The sequence below is a fragment of the Melospiza melodia genome, chromosome 1, assembly GCF_035770615.1.
Source record: "Melospiza melodia melodia isolate bMelMel2 chromosome 1, bMelMel2.pri, whole genome shotgun sequence".
Taxonomy (NCBI): Eukaryota; Metazoa; Chordata; class Aves; order Passeriformes; family Passerellidae; genus Melospiza; species Melospiza melodia.
Window position 1 is genome coordinate 57,322,110 of NC_086194.1, and position 25,919 is coordinate 57,348,028.

The 25,919-nt window shown below is 41.6% G+C and overlaps 1 protein-coding gene across 5 annotated transcripts in view; it reads left to right on the forward strand.

The window, feature by feature from the left end:
- Positions 1–2,361: 2,361 nt before the first annotated feature.
- Positions 2,362–25,919, forward strand: part of RAMP3 (receptor activity modifying protein 3) — a 45,094-nt gene continuing 21,536 nt past the window's right edge. For 2 of the 5 annotated variants that reach the window (XR_010028069.1, XM_063158751.1), the window contains exons 1-4: positions 2,362–2,474; positions 14,019–14,095; positions 22,006–22,035; positions 25,065–25,197. Coding sequence is in view for 4 of the 5 variants with exons in the window: in XM_063158751.1 (XP_063014821.1) it covers positions 2,371–2,474; positions 14,019–14,095; positions 22,006–22,035; positions 25,065–25,197 (344 nt within the window). In the remaining variant the exon portion in view is untranslated. Of the gene's footprint in view, positions 2,475–14,018; positions 14,096–14,918; positions 15,014–18,668; positions 18,816–19,930; positions 19,959–22,005; positions 22,036–25,064; positions 25,198–25,919 lie in introns of those variants that run through there. The other 3 variants (XM_063158760.1, XM_063158767.1, XM_063158774.1) reach the window with 3 other exon arrangements.

Below are 25,919 nucleotides of genomic sequence, written 5' to 3' on the forward strand. Positions count from 1 at the left end.
AGTGTCTTGTCAGCAGATTTAAGTGTTTTAGAAAATACCTGAAGTAATGTGATTGCAGCACTGTCTTCAGGATACCTAAGAAGGTGTCAGTGTTATCTCTGAAGGCTGTATGTCTGGAAATTAAAACAGACTATGGTTCTGAGGTCACTCTTAGTGTCTGTGTCAGGGGTGAGATTCAGAGCTCTGTACAGCAAAGGGCATTTACAGAATTTCTTATTTGAAGGCGAATTGGATTTCTGCTACTGGTGTAGGTACATGATGCTACCGAGGCAGATTTGCAGAGCAAAAAAGGTTGTTTGCAGTCATTCAGGAGCGAATCTGTTCACATTACTGCAATACAATGGGGCTGGGGGGAGTAGGCAGTCTTACTGAAAAACTGCAAACTGCCAAAGACTTTTGAACCATCTTGCTGACGTTCTAAGGCTGTCACTGTTTTGTTCAAGTGTGAATCAGACTTACTCATTTTAAACCACATTGCTGCAGATATCACCTAGCACAGCTGGCTTGTGATCCAATGAAATATGCTGCATTAGTGCATTTACCTATAAATTCTATCTATTTATTCTACCTCAGAGGTACCATTTGCAGCTTTAAACTATGTGCTGCAAGCACAAAATGGGAATTACGTGCTGAATCTTGAGAGTTGGAAGAAGCAACACTCACTTTGCCAGTTTTTCATCTGAAACAGGTGAAGAAAACAAATGCAATTGATGTAAAAATACCTGTCAGTATTAGCTCCATGTGTGTTAAAAAAATATTGCCTTTATACTGTATAATATACTGTACTTTTAAAACATTTTAAACATATAATATTGCATATAAAGCATGATGCTTAACCTCCTGGAAATCAGTCTAAATTATTGAAAATACTAACTGTATTTTCAGATTTGCAAGAAATGGAATTTGTGATGGAAATCAAGATCTTACAGTTAGAAAGGATGCTATAGATGGTATAACAAGTCTGTGGTGTATGTGCCTTCACGCTTGTCACTTTGCTGCAGTTCCTTCTGGCAGGGGCAGCTTGCAAACACTCCTTACAAAACAGAAATGGCAGCCCCTCTGCTGAAGGATGATCTCCCTGAGCTATGGTTTATTTATGGTTTATGGTATTTTACAAGATTTGCTTCCAGCCAAGTGGAAGAAGTGGCACACAAGCGATAGGAGGTTCATTCTAAGTGACACACATAAATATCTGCAGAGTTGTTACAACATTGGATTCCCAGCCTTCTCTGTGGTTTCCAAAGTTTTCAATTTCCTTCAGCATAAATCAGACAAAGGTTGTGTACTTCAAACAGTGGTTACAAAGGCACATGTTGCATAATTCTGCTCCTGTGTTGGGGTCCCAGTCTCCAAAAGTGTTTGGAGCGCTGTGCTAGGCAAACACACAAAGTTAACAACCTGACTGATACATACAAGTACCCTTTGTTCTTGTGTGTGGCTTGAAAATATCTTTTGAAATTTGAAATTTTATGGTACATTTGACCTTTAATAATGGCAGTGATTTAATGTTCTACTAAAAGGCCATTATTGAGGTGGAGTGTCCATGTACCCAGAGGAACAGTCTGGGGTTTTGTTACTGAGCAATACTACTATTTTTAGGTAAGAAAAGTTGCCTTTAGCAGCTTCCCAATCGGCTGTTTCTTGATGGAGATGCTAATTTCCTAGAGAGAGAGCTCCAGGAACACAGCCTTTAAATATTGATGAAAATCAGGAGCTGTGCCATCTCTGAAAAGAGACAGGCAAAGATGAAATTCAACATAAAAATACGCTTAGCATCTCAGAGCTCCAGGCTGCTCTGGGTCTGTGTGGGGTCAGGCCAGCTCACTGCCACGTTCAGCTGTAAAAATGGAGCACACCAAGACGGCGGTGCCATGCAAGGGCTGCAGGTGGACTAACACAGGCGGCCCTCCAGCTCCTCATGCCTTCACCCTCACCGCCAGGATGTTGTGATAAGAGGAGAGAAGCTGCTCTGGCTCCCAGGCAAGAGGTGAAGAGCTCCTGAATCCCTCGGACACTTAGGACCAGAACCTTCCCCGTGCAGGGTAGGTGCCTTTCCCCAGGCAGCCACACAGACCGATGGGTCGGCAGCGGCACCGCTCCTGCCGTGGCTGTTGGGGGAGCGGGAGGCACGGCCGCGCTCCCGTGGCCACACACAGCCCACGCTCACCCGTGCCCGGCCCCGCTCGGCCCGGCCGCCGGGCCCGCCCCGCCGGCGCTGGGAGCTCCCGGGGGCGGGGGAGCCGCTCCCCTGCGCGCCCGCCCCCGCTGCCGCCGCCGCCCGGGGCTGGACGCCAAGGCATGAGGAGGAACCTCCCCGGCGGACGGGCTGAGGCGGGTTTGGGCCCTGTGCGGCTGCGGACCGGCCGCCCCATGCGGGCTCCGTCCCCCGCGGTCGCTCGCCGCCGCTGCCGCCCGCGCCGGGATGGAGGCGCAGGACAGCCGCCGGCGGCACCTCCCCGTCCTGCTGCTCTGGGGTAAGTGGCTGGCGGGGCCGGCCGGGGGCGTCCCGGCAGCGTGCGGTGCGGCTCGCCGCTACCGCCCCGGGACTGCTGCAGCGGGACCGGCTGGGCATCCTCGCGTGTGCGCGGGCCCCGAGGACAGTGCTTCAAGCCGGGGCGTGGGGCTGAAGTTCGGGGAAGGAGCGCCCCCGCTGTGGCTTGAGCATCGCTTTGGGAGTGGGTCTCCGGGCGTCCCTTGCCGGCGTGTCGGGACGCAGCGGGGATCGCTTTCCCTCCGGGGCTCTCCGTTCCGAGCACAGCGGCGGCTTCGCAGTGGGAGCATTCCGGGCGCGCAGCGGGGCCGGGCGAAGCCTCGGGGCCGCCGGTCCCCTTCAGCATCGCGCCGACGTCGCCGAGGGGAGTCCTCGAACAGGGCGTCCCGGCCCCAGGGAAAACGATGTCAAACTTCTCGCCTTCGTCAGGCTTTCCGTCTTGGATCCCACTCGGGTTTTGGGGAGGTGTGTTTGGCTGTTGGGGAAGGTTTTTTCCTGCAGACTGAAGGACTCGTTCTGTTAGAGTAGTTGAGTTCCAAGCACGTAGTTATCAAGTGCAGGTATCCTTCAGATCTTTCTCTTACAGTGCCTCGGCTGCTAGAAAAACTATTTTATTGCTCCTTGTCAGGTAGATTGTTTTGGGGCTCTCAGATTTAATGTCTTGCAGTCATCTAAAGTTGCCAGAAGTCGGCTCTGATCATCTTCACTCAACACTAAACTAAGAGATACAGTTGATTCCCTGTGAGTCACACTCAAGGGACAAAAATTCAGGCCTGGTAGCTTTAGAAGATGTATATGAGGACTTCAGGACTTTGTTTGCTCTTTTAGACCCCTTCCAAAGTACAAAACTGGTAAACACTGCATGTATTTCTATGAAAAAAAACACAAACAAATAGACAGTATTGACAGTGTTCAGTAGCATCATCCTTAGCTGGTCTGTCGAAAGAATGACATGTCACATGCACAAGTTTCTGATTCTCTGTGGCTTCTGATTCTCTGTGGCTTCTAAAATCTTACCTTAGTTGCTCAGATTTCTGTTACTCCTCAGCTGAAAAGGAATAAAGAGATGGCCAACACTTGTCTTGATATGTAAAAGATGTAATCTTGAACTTAGGGAACTAGGCAATAATCTTTTTGTATGGGGAGACTTTTTGATGTTATGGTGTTTTTTGCAAAGAAGAATTCCCCACTGGAGATATATTTTCAGAGATTTACTGGAGTGAAGGACAGTGTCCCTGTGGCTCAGGAAGCTACAGACGGACATTTTTCACCAGAGAGACACCGATAAATCAATTGTGCTAGATATTTTTAACTGTGCTAGTTCCATTCCTAATAGAATAACACACACAAAAAGGATTTTAAGAATATCTGTAAACTGATAATACATTACTTTTGCTTGGAATTGGAAGGGTAGATATAATCAAGGACTAATGAAATGAGATTGATTTCCTAGTGGAAAAACACTAAGAGTTCTAGGATGTGAAATTAAGGGTTTTTAATAAGAAAAGCCTGAAGTGGTAGAAAACTAAATTTCTTTTTTGGGAATACAAATACCGTTTTAAAACTAGTTATTTTGGAAGAATTTTTACTTTAATTGAATGATCATTCATAATTCACACTTCTTTTGATGAAGGGGAGAGCTGTGACCTCTGCCATTTAGGTGAAACCACCATTTCTCAGTGTTGAGCTCACTGAAGGCAGTGGGAAGCCTGTCTGGGTGGGGTGTGGGACTGTTCTGTAACCTCAGGTGACTACTTTCTGGATCTTTCTGCCTAGGATTCTTGACACATTATCTCTATGCATAACTACTTGTGGTGTTGTCCATCCTTAGTGAGGATGGCAAAAATGCAGTGATTGTAGGAGAAGTTGGGTTTGCTGAGTGTGGAGGGGAAACAATGCATCAGCTGAGGTACTTGGTACACAGGCATGCCATCAGTTCTGTGAAGTGCAATGGCATCCAGAATGGGGCAGAGCTGGAAACACCAGCTGTCAGGTGAAATCTCTAATTTGCCTAGCAGAGCTGTAGATACTTAGAAGACACCTACTGACTTAAGAAATAATCTAAGAAATAGTGTTGTATTTACCATCATACCAAATTCTCTTACTATACTTCTATGAATGGAAACTAGGTAAGAAGAAATGTAAGGGCTTGACCAGGACTTTTAGCAAAGAGGTTTTTTTACACAGGTCATTGTTTTGGAATCCCTGCCCAAATGTTTCTCCTTCATTCTTTATGTAAAACCTGCATTTCAGTAGTACTATTTGTACTTTGTTGCTGCAGGCCTCCAGCCGGGTAATAATTAGCATTGACTCCATGATTCAAGAAGGCTGATCAATCACTTTATTCTACTATATCATACTATATCATCTTATACTATATTGTACTTATTAAGAAACTCATAACCCTTGCAGACAGTCTGATACAGCTCTGACCTACTTGGTCTATCCATCCAAACACCATCACACAGGTGCAGCACGTGGAGGTGTGAATTGTTTCTCATTCTTTTCTCTGGTCTTCTCACAGCCTTCCCCAGGAAAATGCCTGGGGAAGTCTGTTGCTCTTTGAGGCCTGAGAGCTGCTGTCACAGTATTTGAGTTAAAAGATGCTACCAGAGTAAAGCTGGGTATTTTTAAAATTCTAGAGTAATCTTTCTCAATATATTTGTATAAACGTACATCAAGAGAGATGGTGTGACCCTTATCTGGAGCAGTTCTTGTATGCAGATTTCAAAGATAATAGGTTTTTGCATTTCTTAATGCTGTTTGCACAGAGGTTAGCCAAGCTTAGTGCTTTGGTCACAGGTGAGCAACTGAACAGTTGGAAACAGCCTGGTCCTAATTACATTTTTACTTTCTGTTTTAAAGACTATATCTCATCTGCAAACAATAATGAAAAAACTGTATATAAAAGTCCAAATTCTCTAAGGTCCTGAGCTCCCCTTGTGTGAAACATGGCGTATGTAAGTCCTGAAGAGTTTGGATTCCAATGATGGAAAAAAAATATCCAACAGGAAACAATTTTAGCAGGTTAAAGTTTGAAAACCAAATCAAGGGGGTTTTTTTCCATTATTTTCTTAAGAATATCATGCTGTTCTGCAGCTGCAAAGGGTGGAACAAAGAAAGGGAATACCGTCGTAGGAGTTCTGAATTTAATAGACCGAGGCAAGTGTGTGTGGGTAAAACAAATAAACCTTTGCAAAACGGAACATCTTATTCTGAGACCAACCACAGAGTTCTAACTAAAACACTTCTCTACCAAAATGATGCTTCATATTCTAAAGATGTGATTGTCCACACAAGGCAAGCAGGAAGACAGGCAGCAGACCCCACCAACATCCATCCTGAAAGCAAAGCGTCTGGTGTAAACGCAGCCTGTGTTCCAATTTGCTATTGGATCCAGGCATTCTTCCCACCACCCTTCACCCTGTTTGTGTCTCCTAATTCTTTTATTTGAGAAGTTGTTGGTTCTTTCCTAAGATCTACGTGTGCAACAAGGGCCAGGTTCACACCAGTTCCCTTGAGAGGGTGAATCGCAGGACTGTCCCTGTAATGTCAAACGGACTGCAGGTGGTAGCACAGAGCACTGAATGCTCTCTCCAGCTCCAGCTTAGTCCCAGGCCTCAGGAGGAATGGCACTCCATTTTTTTAAGGTAACTCCAGGCTTTTAAACCCTGATTTACTGCAATGAGATCCAATCCTGGAGACCATTTAGCTAATGTAAACTCTTGCTCCTAAATTAGTAAGAACTTGCTATTTACATCCTCATTGAGGTTTTAAATACCTTTGGTGTCGCAGGACTCTGCCTGTAGGTTTGCTTTGCCTATGAGGCAAATCTCAAGAGACTATGAAGTGGAGATTGACTTCTACACTGAGATAGGCAGGTGCTGCTCTAGGTGCAGATACACACAAACTGCATGATTTGAAGGAAAGGGTCTCGAGCTGAGCTCAAGGGGAGCTATGGGAGGTTTTGCCAGTTGAGTTGTGTTTAAACATTGCACCACTGGTAGTTTTTTGTACCATTTGTGTTTCAGTTTCTCCCACCTGTCTACTGGTCACTGAGATGATTCATGGCTTGAGTTGCAGATGAATCAGTTTCCAGTTTGCCTTACCAAGGAAAAAAATTGAATGCGTGGTCTCTTACAAAACACTATTTGCTACCATCTGTGTCTTGGCTATTGAAATTACTACTTGAGCGACACTTGAAGAAAGCAAACTGCTTTCATTTGGGGCTCAGAGAGATTAATTTTCACAAGTATAATGAAGCTTGTTTTAATTCACACCCTTTTAGTTTAGTGAAAGCTGTTACACAAACCATTCTATTTCGGAACAGAAATTTAGAAGTGTATTATTTTGTGTTTTATGGAAACAGCCTGTATTTTTTCTTAAATAAGAATCTCTTCACAGCTAGGATTTCATTGAAATAAACTGGAAAATATATATGGAAAAAAATCACATTATTTTAATGTGAATATATATGTAGAGCAACCTGAAAGCTGCTTGAAGGACTCTTTTGTGAAAATGTGCAAATAGTAGGAAAGAAAGGAGTAGCAAAGTGGAATAGGAGGAAGGTGCCCTTTCAGAAGTTTTTAGTCTTAATCTCCCTTCATATGTTGGCTTCCTTGAAACCAGTCTTAAAAGAGGAGACAGCTTTTTTCCTTGCTAAAAACCTCAAAAGAAAATGCAGTGGCACTGTTAGAAATGGTTCAAAAGGTGGAGAGGATTCCTTGTTCTCTTCAAAGCAGCTTAACATGATCTACCATATTGTCTTGGATGAGTGGCATGACTTGATAACAGCCCTTGGCCTCAGTTTGTCTCCAGGAAAACAGAATTTTGCCCGTATGGAGACAGATTGATGGCCTTCTGCAGATGGGGTGTCACTTGCTCCCCTATGATCTGAGCCAGAGGGACTCTCACCTGAAGAGGAAGATGTGGTAGGTGCTGCTGAGACCATAGCAGAGCACCAGGCTGATAAAAGCACATCTTGTTTGCATCTAACCAGGTTAAGCTGGGTGAGCAAAGGACTGTGCTGAAGCACTGGGCCCTACAATAAAGCATCTGTCATTAAGATTTTCACACTCTAATAAATGTAACTAATTTGCCTTTATTTTGCAGAGCATTATCTGTGGTCAGTGTCAGAATAAGTAGTGAAATTAACATTGCCCTGTAATGACTGTCACTCACTGTGTGAAATAATTTTGTTTCCAAATGTCACAAGTGACAGATCCCTTTTGCATCCTTTTGTGTCCAGAGAGATTCATCCTAGAGAGTCTAATAGTTATAAAATATTATTTCATTGTTGTTATTGTGTCAAAAGACATAGTTTGAGGTGTGACAGGGTGTGCAGCCTTTTTTTCGGTCGCCCTCCTGCCTTCAGCAGAAAGGGGAAGAAATTTCACAGCTGTAAAATGTTGTGAAGAAATGGGGCAATACTGGAACAGGAAATGGAGCCTTATAGAACTCATACAAGTGGTCATCAATAGGACACAAAGCTCAGGTTTCTTCTGAGACTTCAGGACTTGGACTTAAGCTTTGATCTGTAATTTTCCCTCTTGCTCACGCTCTGTGACTGGCTGTTCACCTGATGCGGCCGCTTGCAGTCGGTGTTGTCTGAGGAGCTGTGGCTGTCTCTGGCCTACCCAGACACACATTCTGCAGCTGTGGGGTGGAGGTGGCCTTTGCTTGAAGGGGATCTCAGCCTTCACGTCACGGTGTTGCTGTCTGGTAGCCACAGGGGGCTTGGAACAGATTTTCTCTTTATGCTTGTTTTTGCAAGCGACTGCAAGTGTAATGCTGTCTCTCCACATCTCTTGAGTTCATGAGCTGTTCCAGCTTTACTCCTCAACGATCTCCATGTACCAAGAACATAACTAGTCCAATTTAATATTAGAAGAGGTTTCTTTGAATGTGTTTAGCCATGTGTATTGTAAACTAACACTGATACACTGTGTAGTGTAAACTAACACTGATAAAGCATTAAGCTTATGTTTTCAAGAGAAACAGGAAAAATGAATTTTTCTTTTTCAGTGAAGAGATGCTCAAAGCTTTTATTTCCATGGGGTTGTCAATTGTCATTCAGTATGTGTGAAATTGCCTCTATTCCTCTTTTATTTTTAGCTAGCACATCAATATTTAGTTTTATTATAAGCTATGTCTGTATTTCACGCAAAGTCAGAACGTACTGTATCATGTTAAAAAATAATGTAAATCTCTTAGTTTTGACAGTGGACCTAGGTAAATTTGCATTCAGGAATGGTAACCTTTGCCATTAGTAAATGTGGCTTCTGAACATAATTGCAGGGCTATGTTTGGGATGGGAATTTTTACCATAAAACAATTAGTGATGCACGATGAAGTAGAGAAAATATTGCTGGAATAGCCATCAGTACAGTTTCTATTTAACCGGCTCCAGTGTAAACCAGAAACAGCAAAAAAGTCTGAGCATTGCAAAGTAAAAAACGAGAATTAAGCTTCTCAAAATACTTGTTTTCTTTCTGTACTTCAAGATTTTTTGGAAAGAAATGTTAGTGCTTTTTTCTTGGATTTAAATATTTTTTAAAAATTGGGAGAGGAATCTCTCTCTGTGAAGTAATGTGACATTTTAGACTTCTTATTTTCAGTGAGTTTTAGTTAAGGTGGATTCTAACTCCTCTTTGTCTTACCTTCCTGATGGAGCAGTACAAAACAGGTGGAATGTGTACTGCAAGACCATAAGGATGCTTGTTGCTGTATGGCTCATGCTGTTCCATGCCAAATATGCCTGTGTAATATTTAGGTTTTATTTCCCTCCCAGCTACTTCATACTTTATCATGCAGTGATTCAGAAAACAAAAACTTATCAAAGCACTAAAAAGTGTTGGTAGGAACAATGTAAAATAAACACCTCTTGTAGGAAATGGGGGATTCTTGCAGTCATGAAATGTACACTGGAAATCTTTATGAAGAGTATCTGCCTTGAAGTAGATGTTCTAGGCTTAGTCTATAAATTATTGTAAGACCTTCTTCACCTTGTTCTACAGAAGATCTGGAAGATGCGAGGGATTCCTCCTGGTGTCAGAGTGTACCACTCCACAGCTGTATAAATAAATTAAGCTATTTGTAACTTCATGAGTGAAAGTATTGTTGACACATTTGCAAAGCTAGAGGGAAGGGAGTACTCATGTAATCTCCTTTTTAGTTATTTTTTGCATGATTTCAAAGTCCTTAGGAGGATTTCCTTCAGGCTTTAGGTGAAAAAGTTTGTCTGTCATATGGGAGCAAAGCCACAGAAAATCTCAACCTTAGAACATCTCTAAAACTGTGAAGGTAGGCAGATTTAGGTGAACTGTTTCACGGGCTGATCATGGTAGAGCTAAGCAAACCCTGATCTATAGGTGAATATAGAGAATAACCAGTATTGTTTAGTTGAATCTGCTGTTGGCCAAGGCCGAGCCCATCAGTGGCAGTGGGAACACTTCTGACATTACATAGTTATGATGGGGAAAAAAACTGCTGCAGAACAGCAGATAGAAGCGTGGAGTGAGAACATGTGAGAGAAGCAACTCTGGAGAGTGCAAAAGGAGTGGGAGGAGGTATTGCAGGAGCCAGGGCTGAAGTTCCCCTGCAGCCTGTGCTGAATACCAGGGTCAGGCAGCTGTGCCCCTGCAGCCCCTGGAGGATCACACGGTAGCAGAGATCCACCTACAACCCCTGGAGGGGCCCATTCCCAAAGGAGGCTGTGACCTTGTGGGAAGTTTGCAGGCTCCTTGGCAGGACCTGAGACCCAGAAGAAGGACCCACGCTGGAGCAGTTCGTTAAGAACTAGAGCCTGTTGGGACGACTCATATTGGAGAAGTTTGTGGAGGATCATCTCCTGTGGAAGGGATACAGCACTGGAGAAGGGAAAGAGTATGAGGAGTCGTTCTGAGGAGGGAGGAGTGACAGAGACAATGCGTGATGAACTGGCTGCTGCCTGCATTCCCCATCCCCCTGCACTGCTCCAGGAGGAGGAGGAGGTAGAGAAATTAGAAGTGAAATTAAGCTTGGGAAAAAGAGAGAGGTAGGGGGAAGGTATTTCAAGAATTGATTTTTATTTCTCGTTAACATACTCTGATTTTAATTGGCAATAAATTAAATTTATTTTACCCTGTTGGGTCTCTTGCCCATGATGGTAGCTGTTAAATGATTTCTTCCTGTCCTTGACCCATGAGCATTTAATTATATTTTGTCTCCTCCTGTCCAGCTGAGGAGGGCTGTAATAGAGTGGCTTGATAGGCGCCTAGTGGAATGATTTACTCCAGTAGATTGGCCTAAGTAGTCTCCTATGCCAGAATCCGCTGCTTTGCAGCTTCCTATATACCTGTATACACCTATGAAAAATTACGATGTAGAGGGATCATGCTGCCATGCAAGGATCTGTTTTCAGTGTTTATTCCTTGGAGCAAGGGTTTTGTTGTGAAAAGCCACTCACACCTACTGTGAGCAGGTACATGTACAGCAGTATAAGTAGACGCGAAGCTCAGAAGTTTTGTAAGTGTTTCATTGTTCTTATGAGTTCTTCATGGCAGCATGTAATTTAAAAGGTTCTGTGATCATGTAGGTGAGTATCCAGGGCTCTGGAACCCTGGTAGTCAAGCTAGACTGCTGAAGAGAAATATCCCACATTTGGATGGTTAGGCCAAGTTAATTTTTCATAGCTGGCATAGAATTGAAACAAAACATGACTTCACTGGAATCATGTTGGGTGTAATGCCTCAACATGGTAACATGTAAACAGCATTAGGAATCTGTGAGAGGAGTACATGCAGCATGAAGAGAAGGGGGATGTGCAGGGTGGGAATTTTTGTCATCTGGTCAGAAAAGGAAAAAATAATTTTCCCAGGCCTTCTATTGTAGGGGGTTGAGTTAACATATGTATTGTAAATATATGAATGGCAGTGAAAGATCTTTGTATTGTATTAGTGACCCTGCCCTGATTCTAGTTATTGTAAATGGGCTGCAGCTGTGATGTCCTTGATTGGGCAGCAGCTGTAGCCCATGGAGGTAACTGAGATAAAAGGGGGCGGGGTGGTCAGGGAGAGCCTGGGAGAGGAGCCCTGACCGAGAAGCAACAACACCACTGCTGTGAAGATCTGCTGTGAGAAAACCACCAGGAAGGTATGAGACTCAGGAAATATAATTACGCAACAATATGAATACAACACAGGAGCACAAACCTTTGTGGAGCACACTACAGTGTGGTCAGAGCACAGCTCCTCCTCCTCCAGGCTGGCAGGGCTTGGGGCCTTCTGGCGTTTCTCTGGCGCTTCCTCCTTCTCTCCATCATTTCGCCTTCTCTTCTTTTCCTGAGTGCAGAAAAAGAAGAAGCCAGGAAGTGAGCTGGTCAAACTGCTTTTTATGCCACAACAGTGATTTTTCCCTGTCTCCCAGGCTTCCTGCTCTACACTAAACAAACACAAAAGCACAGAAACTTTGAGTTAGCATTATCTAATTTGGAAGCATTCAGGAAGAAGCTCATATGTCATTTGGAAGAGAGGGTAGAAATCAGGAATTTTGAAGGTCTGAGATTCCTAAATGGTATGAAAAGGGGTCCTGGCATCGGTTATAAAGATCTCTTACTGCAAGTGAGATAGGAAAACATTAATTCCTCATTTAGAGGCCAAAAGGAGGGAGAGAAGCTGCCTTTAGAATAAAGGGTTTTAAAGGGTAACACATCAAATTCAAATGCAAACATCTTACTAACTTTGGCAGTCAAAGTCCATTTATGACAAATGATATTTGAAGTTCAGGCCCCTGACTTGCACACCACTTGAATTCCAGCCTTGTCTCTCCCTCTCCCTCCCCTTAACCAGGAATTATCAGAACAAAAACACCTCAGCTGGGAGCAATGCAAGGCTAAGAAGTCTATCAAGACAAAGAATTCCAGAGGTGTGATAAAGGCTGGGGAGAGAAAAACAAGCAGTATAATTTAGATTTGAGTTCTCCTGTGAAGCTACTCACTGCCCACAAAGCCACAGGAGAAATAACACTTTCCTCCTCAGTATGACAGGGACATGGCAAAGCCACCACAAACTCTGAGAGCAAGCACACTCCCCTCACAAAAGGGCAGAGGCTGCCTGCAGTGACCACAAGAAGGCACAGCCCCAGGTTATGCCATGAAAGCACATCTAATGTCTGCTTGTGTAGGGGCCTGAGTTAACTTATGTATTGTAAATATATGTGTGGCAGTGAAAGATCTTTGTATTGTATTAGTGACCCTGCCCTGATTCTAGTTATTGTAAATGTGCTGCAGCTGTGATGTCCTTGATTGGGCAGCAGCTGTAGCCCATGGAGGTAGCTGAGATAAAAGGGGGTGGGGTGGTCAGGGAGAGCCTTGGAGAGGAGCCCGGACCGAGAAGCAACAACACCACTGCTGTGAAGATCTGCTGTGAGAAAACCACCAAGAAGGTATGAGACTCAGGAAATATAATTATACAACAACATGAATACAACATCTGGTGACCCCGACGTGATAAAGAACATGCAGCCAAACATCAAATGAAGGTATGGAATCCCCTGGACAGCCGAGAGCTGGGACTATAGAAGAAAAGACAGCCGAGAGCTGTGGCAGCCTGAGAGCTGGGACTCTAGAAGAAAAGACAGCCGAGAGCTGTGGCAGCCTGAGAGCTGGGACTCTAGAATATAGTAAGGCCTTTAAATCAAGGAGCTGTAACAGCAGAAAGCTATAAGATTATGGCTTTTCAGAGAGCTGTAAGACTATGGCCTTTGACGAGAAGAGCCTGGGAACATCTAGGGATTTGTGTGTGTGTTTAAAGACAGCTGAGAGCTGTGGCAGCCTGAGAGCTGGGACTCTAGAAGAAAAGACAGCCGAGAGCTGTGGCAGCCTGAGAGCTGGGACTATAGAAGAAAAGACAGCCGAGAGCTGTGGCAGCCTGGGAGCTGGGACAAAAATGTCTATGGTAATTGTGAAATTGTTAAAAGAAAAGGGGGAAATGTAGGGGGTTGAGTTAACATATGTATTGTAAATATATGAATGGCAGTGAAAGATCTTTGTATTGTATTAGTGACCCTGCCCTGATTCTAGTTATTGTAAATGGGCTGCAGCTGTGATGTCCTTGATTGGGCAGCAGCTGTAGCCCATGGAGGTAACTGAGATAAAAGGGAGTGGGGTGGTCAGGGAGAGCCTTGGAGAGGAGCCCTGACCGAGAAGCAACAACACCACTGCTGTGAAGATCTGCCGTGAGAAAACCACCAAGAAGGTATGAGACTCAGGAAATATAATTATGTAACAATAGGAATACAACATTCTATGATTGTAGTATCTTGATTTAAATATTTGCCTGTCAAGGGAAGAAGGAACTTTAAGTGTCTTCAAGTACCCCATGGTTTTAAACACTTCCTCAGGAGGGAGTGTGCAGTGACCCTTGTCCGTGAAATCTTCATGGGTCATTTCCCCTTCCCAAAGTTATTAAAAAAAAAAGGGTTGCTTCTTTCTTTAAATAACTTTCTTCCCAAAGTTATTAAAAAAAAAAAAAGTGGACTTCTCTTTCAGGCCACCTCACTGGAGCAAACTGAAGTCTCTATTGGCCTTGAGGGACTGGTGTTTCACACTCTTTCACAGGTGGTTAGGTATGGAATAAAGTCTATATTGTGCTTTTTTTCCTTATTATAGGGAAACCTTACATCACATCACGTTTTCTTCTGTGTTTTCCTGCCTTTTTGACTAATGATAGGCATCTGGATTGCAATAACAAGCAGCCATTAGATATATCAAATGTGTGCATCCAGGTGATCATGTGATACAGTGTCAAGCTGTGTTCCTGGATGCAGATGGCCAGCTTCAGGGGCTGTCACAGAGATATGATGTTCTTCAGTTGATTTGGTCACATTTTCTGAGAGGAGATAGTGGTGAAATGGGTACTGGCACCAGACTGCTGCTGGCTCACACTGTAGTTATGACTGATGCTGGTTTCTGCTTGTGACCTTAGACAGACTTCTTACTAGTTCTGTCATTATTTCCACAGTTCATGTAAAATGGAGACCTCAGTACCTCACAAGGCTGTAGTTAACCTGAAGAAGTAGAGATGTTTAGGGGGTGAAAAAAAGATTTTCCACTTTCATTTGTGTATTTACCTGTAGTCATAAATCGTGAAGAGCTATGGTCTCATTGTTCTAGATGTTACACACTTACGTGGCAACTACTGTATGCTGAGACTTAGAAGACCAGGTCTTGCCAGGAGAAGTTAGATGAAACCAGGAGCACAAAGCCTTTGGCAGGCCCATAGATACATGGTGAATAACAGTCTTTGCCTTATGTCCTAGGTGACCCACACAGAAGTTAATTCAGTGGATTTGGGTTTGTTAGGAATGTTGTGCTTGCTTCTGCTGGCTGTAGGCACCTCCTGATGTGTGTAATCATGTGGAGCTCTCTCCCTTCCACCTTATATCACAGAATAACCTGAGTTGGAAGGGACTCACAAGAATCATTGAAGCCCAACTCCTGGCCTTGCACAAGACAGCCCCAAGAATCACACCATGTACCTGAAGGTATTGTCCAAATGCTTTTTGAACTCCTTTAGGCTTGGTGCTGTGACCACTTCCTGGAGGAGCCTGTTTCAGTGTACATCCTCTAGGTAAAGAACCTTTTCCTAATAATCAATCTAAACCTTCCCTAACACAGCTTCAGGCCATTCCCTCAGGTCCTGTCACTGGGCACCTCAGAAAAGAGATCAGTGCCAGGCCTTCCGCGTCCACTCATGAGGAAGTTGTAGACCACAAGGAGGTCTCTCCTCAGTCTCCTCCATGCTGAACAAGCTAAGTGACCTAAGCAGCTCCTTGTATGGCTTCCCCCTTTCACCATCTGGACTTCAGCGAAGCCTTTGACAGTGACTCCTATAGCATGCTCCTGGAGAAGCTGGCAGCCCACAGCCTGGACAGGTGCAGTCTTTGCTGGGTTAAGAACTGGCTGGATGGCTGGGCCAAGAGAGATGTGGTGAACGGTGTTGCAGCCAGTTGGTGTCTGGCTCTAGTGGGACTCCCCAGGAATCAGTGTTGCACCCAGTTTAATATCTTTACTGATGATCTGGATAAGGAGATTAACTCTACACTTAGTGAATTTATGGATGACACTGAGTTGGATGCAAATATCAACCTGCTAATAGAAAGGCTCTGCAGAGGGATCTGGACAAGCTGGATGAATAGATCTGAGGTTCAACAAGGCCAAGTGCTACACTTAGGCCACAACAATCTCATGCAGCGCTGCAGGGTGGGGCAGAGTGGTTGGAAGCCTGTCTGGTGGAAAAGGACCTAGGGTTACTGGTCAGCAGCTGGACATGAGCCAGGATGGCCAAGAAGGCCAATGGAATCCTGGTCTATATTGGACGTAGTGTGGCCAGCAGGAGTAGGGAATTGATTCTCCCTTGTATTCAGCCGCACTTTGAGTGCTGTGTGAGTTTTGGACCTCTCACTTCAAGAAGGACACTGAAGTGCTGGAATGAGTCCAGGAAACGGCAGTGGAGCTGATGAATGGTATAGAGGACTCCTGTGAGGAATGGCTGAGGGAGCTGGAGTGTTTAGCCTGGAGAAAGAGAGGCTGAGGGGAGACCTTATCATCGCTCTCTACAACTGCCTGAAAGGAGGCTGTAGCGAGAGGGGGTTGGTCTCTTCTCCCAGGCAACCAGTGACAGGATGAGAGGACATAGTCTTCAGCTGTGCCAGGAAGGTTTAGGTTAGAATTTCTGGATGTTAGGAAGAATTTTTTCACAGAAAGCGTGATTTGATATTGGAATGGGCTGCTCAGGCTATTCTGGTGTAGTTGATGCGATCATAGGTTGGACTCAATAATCTCTGAGATCTTTTCCAGTCTAGCTGATTCTGTGATCTTTTCAGTCCTCCTTTGGATGCTTTCTAATAGCTTAATGTATTTTTTATGTTGTGGTGCCCAAAGCTTCACACAGGACTTGAGGTGAGGCCACAGTGGGACAATCACCCCCAGTGCTGGGTGATGAAGCTTTGCTTTTTGCTAGATGTCATCTTTAAACTGTTTGTAATGCCGCAGATTTCTTTTTAGTCTAAAAACAAATGTACTCCTCTTAGCCTTCCTCAGTTTTGCTTCCTGGAAGGATGGATCTTGAGTCAAGGATCACATTTGTGTATTCTGCTTTTGTAAAAGTGTGAAAGAAGTTTACTTCAAGCAATTGCTTCTGCTCTTGGAGTCTTTAATGTATTCACTGTCTGAAAGTCAGTGGCTATAAAAAAAGTATTTTATATTTCAGTTACATATTGTTTCATTAAAAACGTAATGGGACAGAAAAGGCTTGAAGAAAACGTTGTTACGTTTCAGGTCGAGTCATGCAATTTGGAGCACAATACAGATCTTAGTGTACAGCTGAGAAATCCCTTCACAAGTTAGTTGTTGAACTGGTATGTTTAATTTAATTATTTATTTGATAAATTATTAGTTATTAATAAAGAAAAATATTTTATTAAAATACTGGTTATATATTTATTTAAATAGACCATACCAGTTTCGAAGTGGTAGAAAACCCATCCAACACTTCTGGAAGTAGACAGACTGTTCAGAAATTGTGCCTCATTCTTAATATACTGCCAGCAGTGATTTAAGGACTTCAAAAAACAATGTAAAGGACATTAATTGGTATTGCTACTCTGAAAGATTTTCAGTTGAAGCATGAGTTCAGAATAATGGTCACATTGCCTTGCAGTCACAGGAAGCCTGGGGAACTCTGTACCAGCATGAGTCGGAACAGTTGATACCCTCTGATGCATTCCCTGTTGATTTCTAGTGATGAAAAGGCTTCATTTGCTTCCTCTCATGCTTTTCTTGCTCTGCAGGATGAAGACTGTAATGTTCAAAATAGCTAACAGTCTGAAATTACCTTCGCAATTTAAAAACAATAATGTAGTACCTCAAACTGTGATAAAGTAAGGATTGAGCTGCCCTTTTAGTTTTGTATTTATATTTCTATGGGTATATATGCATCTTCCGTACCATTGACACAAGGGGATAAAATGAGCATTAAAAAGAGCTTCAGCATCAAAGCTGGGCATAATGCAAAGCTGAGTTCCATGTTATGCTAGCTCTCAAGAAAACTACTTGAACACAGGGACAGATCAGTGCGCCCTGCCAACTGATCTACCTTGCTTCTGCCACCCCATACGCTGAGACACATTTTTTTCTGGGCCAGTTTTGAATGCAAGTGTGACACTTCTTTCAAGTACTATATTTATTGCAAGCTTCGGATTATTCCCGGCATCCTTCCTTTGTGTTGAGTTCCTGTCATTGCCTGTCTCTGTGAACTTCAGTTGCCTCACTTCCTTGGTTGCTTTCACACTATGTGATGTTGTTCTTGTGTCCTGTTCCCCTCTCCCCATCCCATTCCTCTTATGAAGTGTCAGAAGGACGGTTGGTAGCTGAGAACAAAAGATGACCTTCTGAGCCTTGTATATTGTGCAGGGAGTTATTTAAAGAGTGACAGGTGTTTAGTTTTTGTACCAATACCATTATTTTTCCTTTCCTTCCACTTTTATAGTGGCCTCTGGCCTTTCCCATCAAGTTGTAGGATTTCTTAGCCTTTGCAGAGTGTGTTGTGTTTTGGCCACGTACATTTGACTTGACCCCAGTAGATGAGTTTAAGAAAAGGCTTTGGAAAGCAACCATGTGATGCTTGTGTTAGCTCATCTTATCCTTCTTCATTTGGACATACCCTAGTGAAATGAATCTCTTAAAATTATGAATATCCAGGAGACAGATAATAAAGAAAACCTATACCAATTGTAACCAATTTTTTTAATGTAGTAGAATGCCTCTTGACATTGTGTGAGAACGCCGGAGAAGTAATTTCCGTGGGTAATTTCTTTTGCATTAGATACCCTGAAGTGTCTGCATTCTTGCTAGAGAACCTGTAATGGTATGGCTTGGGATTTGCATAAAAGATTGTTGAATTTAACATGATCTTTGGTCATACCTGTGCAACAGGTAGCTTTATTCAACATTAAAACACCTGGAGAAACATTAGGCTGCTGTGAGATTGGCTTATTGAGTATTTCAATTGAGGATTATAAGAAAATGTGAGTATTGAGATTTTATCAGTATGACAAATTGAGATTTTATCAGTATGACAAATATATATATATATATAAAATATTAATAATAATCATCTCTCTCTTATGTTTCCAACAGATCATATATGCATGATTGCAGAGCAGCAATTCCCATCTGAAACTCTGGTTTTACTTGCTTTTGTGAACTGTATGTCAGGACAGTTCTTGCACAGTTATGTGCCTGGTATCAGTGAAACTTCAAGTTCTGCAGGGAGGCAGCTGTTTGGTTCGTACATAACTTCCAATGGAGATCTGTCCTAATTTAGATAAACATTAGATGATGGTAATTGGCAGGATTTTCTTTAGAGATACAGAGGTCTTGACATGAGAGGTATAATGTATAATAATAATGTATAATAATAATAATGACTTGAAGTCCTTATACATTTTTTTGCTTACGAAAATTATGATTGAGAAAATGAGTTTTTGAATAAACATCACAAATTTTTAAAAATATGCACAATATTACACTTTTGTAATTGCTGGTTAAAAGGCGCATAGAGTGGTTTTATCTGTTAAAATAAGAATTATTCTGAGAAAGTATGGGAGCCACTCAAAATATCTTACTATATGCTGTCAGTAACAGCATCTTGAAGAAACATTCAGACAAGGGAAAATTGTAACATTTCACTCATATATTTACACAAGATTTTCAGAATTGTTCTTAAAACATGTTTGGAGAAAGGTGGAGTAGGGAGAACACATAGCAATTCATATGCTGCTTCACATTTATTGAAGTAGTTGCAAGACAGACATTCAGTGCTTCTTTTAAGCCTCTGGGAAAACACCAATGAATAGTAACAGTATGAAAGAAAAATAAACATTGAGCAATATTTTTCCATTTCACATAAAAAGCTTATATACTTGACAAAATTACAGGACAGTTACCCTCTCATATATCCCAGTTGTGAATTTATGTATGGCTATGAATCTCATTTGAACTCCTCTTTTAGTGTCAGAATGACAAAAAAGGAGAAAAATCTCATCCTAGGTCTTCACTAGAACCTCTTATTATTTGCTCTCTACTCTCCTTTTACATAAAGAAGAGCTGTAAAAAGCGAGTAGAGTAGATAATAAGAGGTTCTAGTGAGGGTCTAGGATGAGATGTTTCATATACAATATCTTGAAGAAGGTTGTTAAAAAAATGGGCTTTTTTTCCTCAGTTTTCTTATTTTCCATTACTCTCTCCTGCTTTGTTTATCTTCTCATGTTCTTTCCAAAAGCCTTTCAAACCTACTTTTCCTCATCCTTCATTTGATATACTTGCTTCACCTTTTGCTCTGGCTCTAACCTGGTTGTTCCCTTCCCATCTGATTCAGCTGATGCTAGGGATGACCGCACGTGCTGCTACCGCGTATGGAGAAAAAGAGTAAGCACTTCTTCAGGCACCTACTACAGTTAAACTGAACCTCCTTTTATCTTCCTAAGTGTTAGTTTTGGTGGGAGTGTATGCCAACTGTTTCATTTTGGGGTCTTGGTAACACCTTTCAACACTGACCCATTTTGCTCCTTCTATGAATCTTCTAATGAGAGACGTCATGACATCAGCCTTCCAAGAAAAAAGCTGAGCTTGCCCCATCTTAAAAGAGCTACTGGAAACTATCAAGGCCATAGTCTCCTGATTAAATCATTGTTGAGTATCTCAGAGCAAAGAAAATAGAGGAGTGGTGTGTAGTAATCTGAATGGCTGTTTTACCCTTCTCTGAAGGTATCTGGAATCTTTTGGTTGAGAATAGGTGAAAAACATCCTGTGTTAATTTGTTATGACCAGATCAAAAATTGCAAAAAAGCACATTTTCTTGGGGGCAGGAGGATTTGTGAGCACTGACCTGTAAGTCTTTATTCAGTATTTGGTTTTCACAGCTTTCCTCACAGATGCTGGGGCAGTCTGGTTTATTCTAGTTGTAAACCCTCTCTTGTATTGCTGTGGTCTTGTGAGGATTACTGCAGATCTAGAGCACAGTGATACGAATTGATAGAATAAGAATTGGAGGTGCAGTCTGTGATCTGCCAGGGGAGTAGCTGGGGTATCTTTATGCACCCTACACTGTTTACCTAGAATGGATGGGTTCAGATTCATTGTAAAGCACATATTTTTAATGTGATCTTCACTCTTCTGCGGTCAGTAAGGCACATGTTCAAATCAAGATTCAAGAAAAACAGGGAATCAATCTATTTATTAGTCCACCTGCTAATAGTCTGGAAAGAAAATGTTCTATTTGTGAAAGAGATACAGTCATCAGGGTGTATTATGGAGTTTCATCCCTGTGTGTTTGGATGCATGACAATTTTTCGATGTGTGGATTCCTGCTCTTCACAGTACATTCTGGCTCATTAGTAACTAAGAAGATTAATGCTTTTTTGGAAGAAAAATATGTTCCTTAGAAGGATCTAAATTCTTCTCTTATGCATGTACAAAATAATTTTCAGTTAACTCAGTTGACAGCTTGGCACATCCAAGTGACCATGGTCCAGATTAATGATTGGTACTGATACTTTGCTTACGTATATTCTTGATTTGTTTTACTGGGGTGCCATGTATTGTATAAACAGGGAGGCACCCATCTGTGTAAAATCATTAATTTAATTTCTGATGTGAGGTTAACACTATAAAGATTTGTCAGCAATTTTATTTTTCAGTGAGACATCAAAAATAATTGAAGCCATGTCCCTCTTAGCTATTCCAAAATCCTGGGTGTGGCCGGAGCTGTGCAAACACAGTGGGCTTCTGTTAATTTAATCCATCTGGATATACTGAAAATTACTAATTAGAATGCTTCTTCTGTTGGTGTAGTCTGTTTCCATTTGTTTTCTCTTCCAATATACCTGTTTTAGTCTAACTTCTGCATAAGAAGCTTATAGGTTTTGATTGTAACGTTTTTCAAAATGTGTGACTTCACTGTGCAAAAGCTCGAGACTTAAGCACATCAACATGGTTTTAAGGAGAAGAGTACACAATTAATTATGGTTGTGTTTGCTTAACAATGAAAGGATTTGTTTTTCTCTACATGTTAGAATGTGCAGTACACCTATGTTTTGTGTGTGTGTTATCTTCTTCAGCTTTTTCACCCAAGCTTCTTAAGAAGCTTGAAGTAAAAACTGCCCTGTCCCTAATCCTTAGTATTAGAAACTAGAGGAAGGAATGGTATATAGAGACCCATAACAAGTCTGACTGAGCCATTTAAAGAATAGATAAAAGGAATTGAAAAACATAATGTTTTCTAAATGTTCATTATTTCTTTCAGACATATTCTTTAAGAAAACAAACTAACATTTGAATAGGCATTTTGAATATTCTAATTCTACATTCTAATTCTACATTATTATAATGTAGTTATCCTCTGCTTTAATTGCACTAATCCTTTTATAGAAGAGTGTGAGGTATCTAACTAATCTTTTTTTTTTTCCCTTTTTAGTTAATGGTCTAATGACGCTTGGATTCGCAGGTGAGTCTTACCTCAAAAATTCAAGCTTTTGTTTCTGTTTTGCTAATGGTTGACCTTTGAGAAACACTTCCATCCTATCTCATCTCAATTAGTCAATTGTCATGCATTTTTTTACAACTGGTCTTATCCATTGGCTGTATGCAAGAGGGTGTTGTAGTGTTTTGTAAAGGTCATTCTCAATATATTTACACAAGATTTTCAGAATTGTTCTTAAAACATGTTTGTTTTAAGGTGCAGCCTTACAGTGATGATTAATTTGCAGAATTATCCATGATTTTGACCTCTTTTGGTTATGGATTTAGACAGAAACTCTTGTGTCATCAGATTCGGCTCAAATTACTCTGATGGAGGGTTTTTTTTTTTAATGACCCTGCAAAATATTGAAATTTTAAATACAGACAAGCAGAAATACCAATGGCATGGAAAATCCATTTAAACATCCTTCTGGGAAGGGGCTGGAGTAAATTGTCAGCACATGTGACATAGCGGAAGAAAAAATAGTGCTGTGTTGGATTTGGTTGTAAATCATATGAAAGCTGGTTGTTTAGAATACCCTGCCAGAAAAAGCAGCTTTGTGTAACGTTTGTCAAAGCATCAGTGCAGGATTTAAGTTGTGAGCTGTGCAATTTTTGTATGTGGTTTTGAATTATGCACAGCTTTAGCATTCATCTGCAAGTCTGTCTGTGGAAAGTATAACAGGTAACTGCTGCAGCTGCCCGATGAATTGACATGAACACTTAAGAAGGCAGGATCCATGTTAACATGGTAACTTCACATGGATAAAATTATGATGCCCTTGTGTGGTAATTTTTACCATTTTTATCACTGGTGAGTAATTGCAGTTCTGACTTTTTGCCAACACGGTTAAAGGCTTCATGGCAGCTTTAAGAGCACTGACAGATATGATGAAGGAGCAAGGATTAGTCCCAGTGAGTGAGCCGTACACCTGGAGAGGTGTGCGGTCTGTAGGAAGTTGTAGAGTTATGGTTTCAGGTGCATCACAGGCTGTCCTGTTGTGGGCCAGCTGCTCTTGGCAAGTATGTGAAAGCAAGGTGTTTATTTGGCCAGATGAGATTTGTCATACAGCATCACGGAGAGAGTGACCACCACCTAAGGAGTCAACTGTGATACCTGGAGTGAACTTGCAAGGTGCTCCTGCCCAGGCTCCAAAGGAACCAGCTCCTTCCTGTGTGAAATGATGTTCGCTCAAACTTGTTTCACAATCACATGCCTTGTTTCTAATGGAGATACTCAAGATACTGATGGCTGGGTTGTGATGTGAAGCTTGAGACCACTCATCTTGCCTTAGAGTTTGCAGTTTTCTTTACTAGATGGTAACAAATGGGGCCATGAGGACTTCTCTTCTTACCAAGCAAAGTCCTGCCTGATTTTGACCTCAGTTGGCTTCAGGCGATGTGTTTGGCTGTTACCACACAAAATTAGAACCACCGGCTCTTTTCAGCAGTGATAGGATCCTGCTTTCAAAGTAACTAATAGAAGCAAAAGAAATACCTCTTCTCCCTGGTGTAAACATGTTCTCAGTAAAATTTTTTTTTAGGAGTAAATGGTCTGTTCTCCTTAAAAAAAGCTGTTCCTGCAGAATTCTCGGGGGGGATTCCCTGATATACCAGTTTGTTTTAGGGTTGCAGTTTTGTTCAGGTAAACACATTTCTTGAATTTGAGCTGCTGTGAAGGGGAAAAAAAATCTGACTAATTTAATTTAGGCATTTGTATTAAAGATGTCAATATACATATATTTACAGATAATTTTCAATGTTAATGCATTTTTTTATATATGGTCAAAATGGTGGCATCTGTAGAGGTAAAGCAAGACGTTTAATGGCTTGATCAAAACAAAATGTTTCAGCCTTATCAAAATCAAACACATTAGTCTGAAGAGAATTTTTTCAAAATTTCAATTTTATAACAAATATTAAAATATTATCTTTGTATTCCAGTGCAGACATGTGCTGGGTGAGAAAAACATTTGACTGATTAAATATACTGGAATTGCCATTATAGGTTGAAAAAGTTACAGGCTTGCTCAAGTCAAGATTAACTCTTTCTTTGCAAGTAGCTATATGCTGCAATTTTAGCATTTGATAATTACAGATTATTCTTAAAATTATAGAAATGTTGGAAAAGACCTCTGTGGTAATTGACTCCAGCTGTTACTTCAACACTGCCAACTCCACCACTAAAATTTTCCCTAAGTTCTGCACGTACATATTCTTTAAATACCTCCACAGGTGGTGTCTCAACCACCTCCCTGGGTAGCGTGTTCCACCCCTTTTGGTGAAGAAATTTTTCCTAATATCTAATTTAAACCTCCATTGGCACTTTGAGCTGATCTAATGCTTGTTGCATGGGAGAAGAGACCAAACCCTGCCTGGCTACAGCCTCCTTTCAGGAAGTTGTAGAGAGCAATCAGGTCTCCCCTGAGCCTCCTTTTCTCCACACTTAACAATCCCAGGGTCCCCCAGCTGCTCCTCACAGGACTTGATCTCTAGACAATTCCTTTAGTGGCTATACTAAAGAAAAAGCTTTGATTGTGGAAATTCACACCCTTTAGCTGGTAAGACATACAAATATTTCCAATGTTAAAGTAATTTCACAGTAATATAGGTAGTTGAATGTGATGCATGTGTGTAAGCTTGAAAAGTGCTTTTTACACTGAAATGTGGGGTTGGGAAATCCAGTAAGCTTTTAACTAAAAATGCAAATGGCTGGTAATGAGTTAATATGAGTAGTAGCTAAGTAAGATTAAAAAAGTGATTAGGTAGGTTCCTCTATGCTAGATTTAAAAGGCAGTACTATGTATGATAACCTTTAGTTTTTTATACAAAGTTATGTTTTTAACATATTTATGTAAATATGTGTTTTGTTTATTTTCTAAAAGTGCTCAGAAAATTAAATGTGAAGCCTATGAGAATGTAAATGGCATATTGGACTGTGTGAACAAATTTGAGTGATGTGCTTGTGCTTCTATTTCAGTGTTTGTGATTAAAGGTGCATCTGATGTTTCCTAGGTGCACGTCAACAGAGTGAGCTCTGCAATGAATCTCTCATGTTAGAAAAGTTGCCTGCCTGTGGAAAATCCTTTGAAGAGATGATGAAGAGAGTGGACTCAAAAAAGTGGTGCAACCTTACAGAATTTATCATGTAAGAGTTAGTTTTGGTTTTAATATTTCTCCCCTAATGTATATAAAATATTTATGTTCCAGAATATAGAAAACCTTCTGTATTTTGTTGCCCCTTGCAGAGGGCTAAGCTGTCACTCTTTAGCCCTGCAGTGAGGCCATGTGCACACAGAGACACCTGGCTCTTAACTCAGTGTGCAAAATAGTCTACTTTAATGAAAACTAACCAATGGGCTATTTAATACTAGCTGCTATTGCATTACCTCAGACAATTGTGTTTACATTTAATCTATATTTCTGTGCCTTTTAAGCAAATGTTCTGTAACTAATCTCTTCTGTGAAACCACTAAAGCAATAATGCTTTTAGAATCATGCTGTTCTCTTGACAGGAATGCAGTTCCCTCTTCTGATTTCCTTTTCTTCAGTAAGATGACATTCTTTCAGTAATTCACCTCATGTGAAATTATCCAAATTTAAAGTGATTTGTCCTATTGAACCTGCTGTCATATACTTCTTTGCCTGCCAGCTAGCATGGAGAAAGCAAGCACCACCCATTCTGTTTGGATGTCTAAAATACTGCAAGACTGACAGTCGTGAGGGTGGCATTATTATTCTCTAATCTCTTTTTCCTGTTCCAAAGTTATGGGAAGTATTTAAACATTTCTCTATAAAGCTGCACACTTCAAATTTGGATCTCGAAAAAGCTCACAGGGTTTGTGAAATTGGTGGCATTTTTGGCTTTGT